Source organism: Halichondria panicea, chromosome 1 (assembly GCF_963675165.1).
Source record: "Halichondria panicea chromosome 1, odHalPani1.1, whole genome shotgun sequence".
Taxonomy (NCBI): domain Eukaryota; kingdom Metazoa; phylum Porifera; class Demospongiae; order Suberitida; family Halichondriidae; genus Halichondria; species Halichondria panicea.
In genome coordinates, this window is record NC_087377.1 from 7,693,538 (window position 1) to 7,704,344 (window position 10,807).

General features: G+C 39.4%; 1 protein-coding gene across 1 annotated transcript in view; it reads left to right on the forward strand.

Annotated features, from left to right (window-relative positions):
• The window catches only part of LOC135338891 (uncharacterized), a 38,577-nt gene extending 28,475 nt beyond the window's left edge, over window positions 1-10,102 (forward strand). Inside the window, exons 3-17 of the mRNA XM_064534989.1 lie at window positions 2,462-2,764; window positions 2,826-3,098; window positions 3,149-3,213; window positions 3,317-3,515; window positions 3,579-3,908; window positions 3,980-4,258; window positions 4,329-4,418; window positions 4,551-4,671; window positions 4,916-4,937; window positions 5,366-5,914; window positions 6,750-6,870; window positions 7,253-7,393; window positions 7,901-7,957; window positions 8,473-8,769; window positions 9,780-10,102. Coding sequence (XP_064391059.1) covers window positions 2,462-2,764; window positions 2,826-3,098; window positions 3,149-3,213; window positions 3,317-3,515; window positions 3,579-3,908; window positions 3,980-4,258; window positions 4,329-4,418; window positions 4,551-4,671; window positions 4,916-4,937; window positions 5,366-5,914; window positions 6,750-6,870; window positions 7,253-7,393; window positions 7,901-7,957; window positions 8,473-8,769; window positions 9,780-9,817 — 2,885 coding nt within the window. The 3' untranslated portion in view covers window positions 9,818-10,102. The remainder of the gene's footprint in view (window positions 1-2,461; window positions 2,765-2,825; window positions 3,099-3,148; window positions 3,214-3,316; window positions 3,516-3,578; window positions 3,909-3,979; window positions 4,259-4,328; window positions 4,419-4,550; window positions 4,672-4,915; window positions 4,938-5,365; window positions 5,915-6,749; window positions 6,871-7,252; window positions 7,394-7,900; window positions 7,958-8,472; window positions 8,770-9,779) is intronic.
• The last annotated feature ends 705 nt before the right edge of the window (window positions 10,103-10,807 follow it).

A 10,807-nucleotide genomic window follows, 5' to 3' on the forward strand; every position in this document is an offset into this window, starting at 1 on the left:
GTAATTAAGGTTAGGGTAGTTTCACCCCTGCAAAATGTATAGAGTACCTATGAATATCATTATCGCTACCCTCTGGAAGGTACTTAGCTATAATACATAATTATAGATACCAATAAAGCTTGCTTGAAGTATTTACTGCTCTTATAAATTGACGCAAAAAATAATCTATTATTTTACTGCAGTTTTGATGCCCTAAAAAGCATGAATCTCTATGTTGAGAGTTTTATCTAGAAATAGTTGCCAGTGGCCTCTGCTGTGTCATCTTTCAGCCTGTAAAATCGCTCTAAGCGTTCGTATCAGCACACAACCGAAATTCACTTAAATAGAGGGCGTTTTACATAGAATCATTGTAAAATCCATCGGAAATGGTTGTCACTGTCTGTTTATTGCCGTGCATAAGTGATGTTTGATGCTTATTTTCTCCAACAAAAATATCTCTATGTCATGCATTATTTTGTGAAGTGAAGTACAAAAGTTAGCTAACTGCTAATACCCTCCAGTGCTCTATTAATTATATGTACGTTCTGAATTGAATTTCCTGCAAGTTTGTATCAACGAAATCAGTTTTTGTTAATACCGTAAACGATGTCATTACATGCAGCGCCATGATAATTATTATAAGCTCCAATTAATTCAGCATCAGCATAATTTTTGAGGCCCTAAAAGAAGCGCTTACCGTTGCTGAAATTTTTTTTCTGGCGCTTATAAAAAGGCTTGTTTGAGAAATCAAGATAATTATAGGCATCTTTGACTTCCTTCACACTTTGAACAGTTGTCTGACCATAGCTACAGTCCATGAATGTTGTTCACAAGTCAGCTCTCAACGTTGCAGCTTGCTAGCTACTATAGCTAGCAAGTAAAACGGACTAGACCACACCTATTTTCTCTAAAATGTCTATACTAGCTGTACAACATAAACGCCACCGTAATTTAGGCGCCAGCTAGGCTGAACGCACTTTTTTGTGTTCTAAAAGATGCGCCCCTCAGAAGTGGAATCATTTTTTTCTGCCACGTAATTACATCAATTACAGTAGCCATATTCCGAGCGCACGTCAAGCCTTTAAAAACCGATTCAGCATTATAATTATCAAGCGATGTATACTGATAATTTTACTTCACTGACAAAGGATCGATTCAATTTAAGTGGATGCTTATCTCAAAACCAGGATATAATAATTATTATGAGCTATTTTGTACACTGCGTAAGTCCTGTCCTGTGGTACTTTACTTCTGTAGGTTTGTGTGCCTGGCATCACAATGGAGGCCCTACAAGTGTTGACTGTCATTATCATAGTGCTCACATATCTGATTGTTTCTGGAGAAGGTTTGCAAATACATTTACATAAGGCCATCATTTCCCGCTTGGTAAAAGTGTAAAAGTATGCCTCTTTGTCTGTCATTATTCAGAGGAGGTACGACACGAGTACCTCGATTAGGCTTGGTCACATGAACAATTACCATATCTACATGTACAAATCATGTATGATAACGCTTTCAATCTAAACAGAAGTTATGGCACACAAAGTTAGCCTAGCTTTCAATCCATTCAACAGTGAAGTCTTGTTGCATACATGTGACATTAACTCAATTTTAGCCTAATTGAGGTACTCGTGTCGGGCCTCCTCTGGTCATTATTGCTGTAAAGCATTGACACACCCCTTAATTTCTTAATCATAGTTTCTTAGTCATAATTATGTACGTGCTCTTTTTTGGTTAAGAATTTCAATAACTTAATATTCATTGTTCCCCCCCCCCCCTCATGTCCTTTCCATTTTAATGAGCTAATGAATAATGACCAAAGGAATGTACTTTGTCTGGCTTATTAAACATGGGGTTGTTACGGTAAACAGTTTGCTCATGAATATGTTTGAAGTACATACATGATAAATATATCATTCTGTATGAGAAGTACAGTGTATCAATCTTCAAAACATCTTTCAGTGGAAGCTCTGAGCGATCATCAAGTTACTAGAAACAACACAAACTAGTAGTCATTTTTAACTTCCAAAAACACTTCTAGCTCTGTGTTCTTACTCTTATACGATGCTTTTTACCATTTTGGAGGGCAGCTCGAAGTGTTTTTTTCTTTCCAAGCCAAGAAACTCTCACAAAAATTAATATGTAGACTAAAATGGTGGTCACAGCCAAGGAAAACATGAGCTTTCAGCAAAATATCTCTTCGAGCCGCCCTGCATATAGTGAAGCTACAGTAGAACATCTAGTAAAAGTGTCTATTGGAGCAACTACTGCGTTTCAGCTGGACTTTCAGCTCATTCTAGCTGCTCACGATCACTAGATCTAGCTCAGACATGAATAATTAATGAGCAAACAGTTTACCGTAGCAGGTACTTGAAGTTATAAAGTATTTGTTGCGTGCAGTAATAATTATGTGCACACTGGTCACTATTTATGTAGTATTGCAATGATCAACTGTTTGTGTGTTTGTTCTTATTTCTCACAGCTCAGTTCATAGTACAGCCAGTGTCAGTGGAGAGAGCCGAGGGACTGGAGGCAGTGTTCAGTTGTCAGTATCAAGCTGAGGGATTGACTGTTACTTATGATTGGGCAATAAACAATACCATACTCGGAGCAGATACAGCCACTGTTAGAGTACGTCGACCTTCATCTCTTGGTGGACCATCAAGACTGACAATCTTGACCACTCCACAGCACAACAACTCTATTGTGTATTGTGAGGCTATAATCAGAAATGGCTCTGATCGTACATTTGTGATTTCATCCACAGCATCTCTAGTTGTTCGTGGTGAGTCAGTAATTATATCTTGATTGTCTTGGCATAATTTGTCCTTCTTTTATTACAATAGAGACGGTCCTCACTCCGTTTATTGTTGTACCGAATGCCATCACCATGATGTGGAATGCTCTACCTCTCACTGAGTACTGTGTGGACATCAACACGACAACTCTGGACTTCACTGAAATAGTGGCCCTTGATTCTCTGTGTGGATTCACTAATGAGTACATCTTCATGTACTCTGATAACAGTGTGTGTGCCAGATTCACTGTGACTCCTACTGATGGAGAGATGAGGGGAACAACCAGTGAATTATGTACCGGGTTATTTACGAGAACAGAAGGTGTGTTTATGATATTAATAGTATTACACTTCTATAATATTATTATGCAGGTAGTGGAGAACAACATCGTATTCTTGAAACTAAAAGGAATAAATTAGTCAAATTTAGGGCAACTGTGAGTGATTCAATTTTAGGGTTAGTGTTAGGGTTAGGGTTAGCTGTTTGTTACGTTGGTAAGAATGCATTTTTAGTTTGTTGAGTTCTCTCTAACATTTTAGGTTCCAAGTTGTAGAAACTTCACTCGGTATCGTGTGGACTCTGACCTATTGACTCCCTCCATCGATCGTTCAATCACGACCTCTCTTCTGTTTGATGGCTCACTCAGTTTCTCCCTCCCCACTGACAAGTTGACAGAATACAGTGTCACACTGACTGATGAGAATGAAATAGATCTCGTGTTTGAGAACATTTCAATCAGTAAGTCCATCACGTTTATTTTGAGCTGATAAAAATAGTGTCCGTGATAAATATCTCTATCAGGTACTTTTGACGTTCAAGACGTCCTAGTGTCTGAATGTCCTGGTGGTGGTGGTATTTGTGTGAGCATTGAGTATGTTGAAGGTACTGTCTCTCCCGGAGCTCTCGTCTGTGTGATACGTGTCGTTAATGAAGTGCTTGGAGAGCTTGACTTTGCTAACATGAAACTGGTTACCATCCCTCGGAATTCAAGTGAAAATTTCACCATTCCTGTTCCTAGTGGAGAATACCGAGTGATTGCTTTTGATCTGGAGAACAACCATTTACCAAACATGCCCGTCTCTATGGTAGCACTCAGTCAAGACAATATGACAGTGAACTCGACTGGTGAAGGTAAGTGCTCCATGTGTTTTTGCTCTGCATTATAGAGACTATAATAAGAATTGTCATTTACTTCACCGTAGACATTACCAGTCCACCACCCAGTGAGGGAATTAGTGTATCCAATTTAACGAATGGAGATGTTAGTGTGACCTGTTCTGACTCTGCCCTGAATTGTCTAGTCTTGTTCCAATCCACCATCTTGGACAGAGTGATTGTCGGTTTCATTAACTCTTCTGAAGTCTCAACTATCCTCTCTTTAAATGACACCTTTGGCTATGTGGTGGTGTATTCTTGGAATAGTTCACTGTCCATCTTTGAAGGGAAGGTATCGCTCATTATGCAACTGGATCTACCCACCAGTAAGTGCCTCTGTAGATTATCAGACACTTGGTGATCACTTATTCCGCTTCCTCCTCATTCCTATTGCAGCTGCTCCCACTACACCTCCAACGTCTGATCCACAAACAGGCCCACCTCCTCCTCCTGATATGGAGTCCCTGCCAACATCAGTTATCGTTGGTAGGTTAAAATGTGTTAGTGCTTTAATATTATCTTTATCCCTTATACCGCCTATATCTTTACCATGATATACAGTAGATAATTCAGCTCTTAGGTCTCTCTCTCTCTCTCTCTCTCTCTCTCCCTATTCAGGCATTATTGTTCCCTTGGTTTTGATAATGATACTAATGATGGTGATCATTATTATTGTTCTGGGGAAGAAAGTCAAACGAGGCGGCAAGGTGTTTCATTCCAGGTACAATCATTACCAGCAGTATGTGAGAATTAATGTGGTTGTCATGTGCTGCATCATCTAATTTAAAAGTGTTCAAACCATTTGCTAGCATTCATGCTAATTATGATCTACAAGCAATCTAATTAGAGACATTACTGAGTGGGTGCATGGTCACATTAGCGTGATTGAAACTGAAGTAATTAGGGCTGTTTTACAACAATATCTGTTTAACAAGAATCGTGTGTTTACATTCGTAACTTATAATAATTCTCTTGATTTACAGTAACTCTGAAGGCGGCAGTGTGGTGAGTATTACACTTTATGTTGCAATGATAAACTCTCTGCACGTGTTTGTGCTGATAATGCACTAATGTGTTTTGATAGCCCCCACACGTAAGAATACTTTCCCAGTTCATAGTGTAGCTTCCTTGTTTAGGAAACGTTTTTATGTTCACTCATGAGCTAATGCTATATGGTTTCGTATTAGCAACGTCCTGTGTTCATGTTTCAATATCCCCCTCAGTGACAACTATATTTGCCAACATGTAGATACTGATTTGTATTAATTTACCGCGTGTGATTTATAGGTACATGTATAGAATCAAGGAGTGTCTACTCTTGATAGATTATGATGTGTGTTTCAAGCCAAAGCCCTTTCACATGTTGTTGTTTCCACTATCAGGTCCCTGAGGGCCTTGCTTGAATGAGTATGTTTAATGTGTATTGTCTACAGGATGTGGGTGCCTCAATAACATCTAAAGTAGCATTTTACGATGTCGCCCGCCCTGAGCACATGTCTCTGGAACGCAACACGGCTGACACTGACGATACACCTCCACCAGGTTATGATGTCGTGCGTAAAGAGAATTTGCCAAGTCCTGAATATGAAACTGTACCATCGGCTAAGGCAGGCAAGCCTACACCCACCACCAGTGAGAACCCTCCACCCCTTCCCCCTACCATGCTACGAGGAGACAGTGATGCACCTGATCTACCACCTGCCTACAATCCTGCCGTGGATAACAAGAGTGTTGTTGTTATGTCAGTGGAGAACTCTATCAGCCACGGTGTGGAAAATCAGTCAGTAGATGAGGAGGTTGATGAGTCATTGAAGATAGATCTATCAGTCAGCGACACAGAATATGATGGTACTACAGAAGAGGCCATTGGTAGTACTGAAGTTCAACCAGATGTTGACCGTGTAGACACAGTTCAATGTGCAGAGAGTGGAGCTGGTAACAATGTTGACCATGGTGGACAAGAGGCAATGATCGCTGCGCAGGTGAGGGTACAAGTAAATGTTTTCTGTGACGCTTTCTCCTTTGTCTCTTTTACATGATTGTGGTTTTTTGTAGCGCGTTTGTATACGTGTATACACACTACAATAATTCAGTACAATCAGTGTTTCATGCAAACATTTGCTAAATGAAATCGTGCGTGACAATATGTGCATGCATGGTTACAGCCCATTGAGCAGGATACAGCTGCATGTGTATTATAATACCCTTGTTGAGTTGTTGGCCATGTGTGTTTATGTGTGTTGTGTGTCTTCACACAGCATCTGGTGATCCCTAAGTGTGTAAGGAAAAGCACCTGTGGTACATTATTGTACATTATTATAGTGTGTCCAAATAAGCTCATTGGCAGACAAATGGACACAAAGCGCTCATTGTTACTTAATGCCAAATATAGTTCTGTCCCGGCCTACCGTACACTGTAGCTCCGTTGCTTCATGCACGTACAATGCTACTTACATTGTACTGATTATTACCATTTTTGTGAAGTGCCAGTGGTCTCCTCTGTAAGCACCACAGCATTTTCTAAACCTTCATCTCCTTGTATCATGGGAGGGGGAAGGAGTAGAGGGTTCTCACTAACGGTGAATGTAGGTTCGCCTGCCTTAGCTAATGGTATAGTTCCAGGGAAGGAAGCTCTACATGTCGGAAGCCTCCGTGCTTGAATACAATGACATCTTTTATAGTAATAGTAATAATATTAGTGGGAAAGTACATATTACTTGTCTCAGTCTGTGTCCCAATGTCCTCAGGACTGCGTAATTATAGTAGACAGGAAGTATTTTTACAGTAATTATTAGCACCCCACCCACTCCCACGCAGCACCAGTACACGCTGGTGGTTCCCAAGCCAGCCAGCAGTGATGCCAAGGTGAAGGACTTATGTACCGTCATTTATTCTGTGGTAGACAAGGAAAAACTCAAACCAGTCATCCCAACACCAGGTACTAGTGCATGTGTATACAATGAATGCCTTAATTGTGGGACGGTATATATATATACATGCAGTGGAGTCATAACCTGTTCAATTAATAGTGTTTCAGGCAGACATTATTTTTGGCAAAGGTATCAAGTAGTATACATGTATACTGTAGATACACACTATTATTATTATGGGAGAATAAATTTTGGGGATAGTGCTTACTAGTACTTGACATATACGTGTCAGCTAATTCCCTAAGTGGAGACGGTTGACAGTTTCATGTGTGTACATGTAGTGTAAACTCCAAAACTTTGCTGGTAGTTTTCAAAACTAGTTGGACTACTTTCATCATGAGAGGCCAGATATGTCAATAACTTGTACATGTGTTATGCCTTGTCTTGTAGTTGCCAAAGCACAAGGGCAGTACATTCCGGTAGAGACCAGGCCAGCCAGCAGTGATACCGAGGTGATGGACTCGACCAAGGTCGTCTATGTCGTGGTGGACAAGGACAAACTGAAACCACTAGATCCGAACGACCCACCAGGTAGGTCACTCTTATCCACTCTGAATATACCCTCTGACCTAATTTCTACCTACCTACTTATTCTTTGAAAGTGTTTGTTGTTTTTTAGAGCGTCTTTATCACAATGCTCATTCCCTTAATCCCACTTGCCGACTAAACGGAAAATGAATCTCAAAGCCAATCAAGTTTATTGCCTCTCATGCAACAATTACTTGAAATTGTTGTTTTGGGTGTTTATAATGTTATTATATCAATATTCCCTACCGCATTCAAGTGTCATCCTTTCAGGGGTGAGAATTTACCTCCACATATACATGTATATAAATTAGGTTTTCTATGCAATATTAGAGGAAATGTTTCTCTTATTCCGTACTTGATTGGCTGTTTACTGTTATAATTGTATTTGTGCATGTTTTCTTAGAGGACATTTTTCCCTTATTTGGTGCTTTATAGATTCACTGTTGTTCAATTGTAGTATGACCGGTAGTTGTAGTCAATGAAACAACTTTCATTGTCTCCCCTCTCCAGCTCTTCCACCACGACGCCCTGTCACTAATACTGAGCTGCACACAGAGAAGACACTAGGTGGGTGGTTAGTATACTTATAGCGGGTAATTTTCGTGTGGAAAAATATTCGTGGTTGAAGGTCTGCATGACCACGAATATTTTACCCACAAATGAAGCATTTTACCCCTTGAAAATTACCCGCTACATGTATATGGTACTTACACGAAGTAGTTTTTAGAGTGGACACCCCATAAATTATTGTCTTGTTTTCTAATTATGTATTGTACAATGTAAGTCACTTTAAACTGTGGGAAATTAAATGTTGGCACTGTCGTTCGTCAAGTGGTAGTTAATACAATGTCATGATTGGTTCCACATTACACTAATTCCCAAGAGTTCATGCAATGCAGGTGTATCATGATTGTGTGTACAAGTGTAATATTGACTTGTGACTCTAAGAAACACATGTATACAGATAGCAGATTTCTGAATAACTGGCTATACATAATAAATCTGTATAGTGCCAAAATACATGGGCTTGTTTCCATCAATATGCCAATAATTATGTCCATTGGAATTCATTCTCCCTCCAGCCCTTCCACCACGACAACGCCCCCCACCACCACCGCCCACCCACGAGACGCTCATGGATCTGTTACACCCCGTTGTTAAAAAGTGGGAGGATATCGCCAAAGCACTGAACATTGACGAGGACAGAGTGGATGAAATCTTCACTAATAATGAGAATGAATATCTCCGGCTATACGAACTAATGGAGTATTATTTTACAAACGTCCATTGCAGTCACTCTTGGGAGGAGATGGTGCGAGTGCTGACAGAGATAGGGGAGCATGGTTTGGCTGAGAGAATAAAAGCAGATAAAATACAAGGTGTGTGTGTTTGGTACTCGTTAGAATGAGTGGCATTGCATTCTTGTCAATGATTGCTCATAACTTGCCCCATTTACACCCAGCACCAATGTATTTAAGGGGTGAATCCCTTTAACCTTCAGTGTAAATTCTCCCAAGTGATACGAATTGTAGCTTGCGTGCAGTTGTAAGAGTTCTGTTTTCGTTGTGTGGTAAACACGTGTCTATACTACCCCACAATGCAAGCATTCCAGTTTACACAAAAACAACGTACAGCTTACACAAGAACCAAGAACACCGTACAGCTAAAATAATAATCAAGTGTATATCATACAGCTTACACAAGAACAACGCACAGCTAAAATAATGTGCATTGATATACATGTAGCCTGAGAACGAGTGTTGTACATGTATGAAGTATACATGCAGGCACAGGCCCCGAGGGCAAGCTGCCTGTATTAATAGCACAAGGATTCGCATGCTATATATACATGGGACTGTGTGACTTTTTTTACACACTTGTTGATGTATGGTTATTTGATGATACGATGCACTGCAATATCGCATGTGGTCTCGTGTAATAATTATTGGTGATGTAATGTCCGAGGGCTAATTATTGTACTCGTGCCAATAACTAATACTAGCAGTGTGTCAAGAAGAGCTCCACCATTGAATTGAGCCATTGCATTCGTATTTGTATTCTGTATTCTACCTATACTACCATATTGTGCGAGGTACTTAACTTTCATGGAATTATCTACAAAACATACATTTCGCTCTATACGTTATGTCAATGCACGTTGCATGCGTCAGTGTTTGTGGAGGACCCTTGAAAACAACACGCTATATGGTATACGTGTATAAATTATACTACTTGAAGTCAATTACTATCAAGAGTTCATTAGGAATCCTAATGACCTAATGAACTCTTAATACTATGTCTCTACAATATGTGTGCTAAATTTGCCATTGCGTGACTGTATGGAGTGTACAGATTTATAATACATTGTTTGCTGTATTCATGCATGCAGGTGGTGAGGTGCTCCACCCGGTGTCTTCAGTAGTATAAGTGTTTGACTATAAATAATGTTAACAACTTCATTTATGCCATTTTCCTGCCATTATAATTATTATCATAATAATATAATTAATAATCATAATGTAAGCACCTTATCCTAGATTAGTATTCTTTTTGTGATTTACTGAACATAGCGTGCACTCCTCTTGATAACGTATTGATTGCTACATTGAAATTTTTATCAATAGTTTTCTGACTCTTTGTGTTGTATTGAAAACTGTATAGTGTATGCTCATAAATCGATTCGGTATAATCGTTAATTATTTAAAGAATTTTCACGCCCAGTAAACAATGTTAATATAATTATTCACTATGTAAGAATTATAGTACCACACCCAGTATGCGAATGCATTAATTATTACATTACGCAGCAGTCATATTTATTGGGCTGTGGCTGATGTACATCTTAAAACCATTAATTGAACAGAAATTCTCTGCACAAGATCGATGTTTGCTGTATCACAAGGATTGTGATACCCTCCCTCCCATGAAAATGCGAAAACCTATTTTGGCTTTATTGCACACAAATGCAGGACACCCGCCTGGCAATTAATTATATACACGACTTCATGAACGGGACTAACCAACCACGCCCATTCACCTGGTTGTTGAACGGTTAAATATGTTGACACAATAATATTATGGCAACAAATATACTTAAGTTAATGGAGCGTTGTTTTCCCACAGAATGATGTCTATAGCCTCCTACGTAGTATGTCTTAAATCAGAAGCTAAAGTGGGCATGGAGATAATTAACAAGTAGCTAGCATGACAATAATTATTGTGTATATAGCATATATATAGTCATACACATGCAGTCCCTTCGGTGTTATTGATTAAGCTATAGGGTAACGTTGTTGTGACATAAAACAATTAATATTATCATATACAGTGCATGGAACCCCTCTACGTATAATGGACACCTTTGGGGAACAATGTTTTGGCCTTTATACAGAGGTGGCCTTTGTTAAGAGGTTGTTT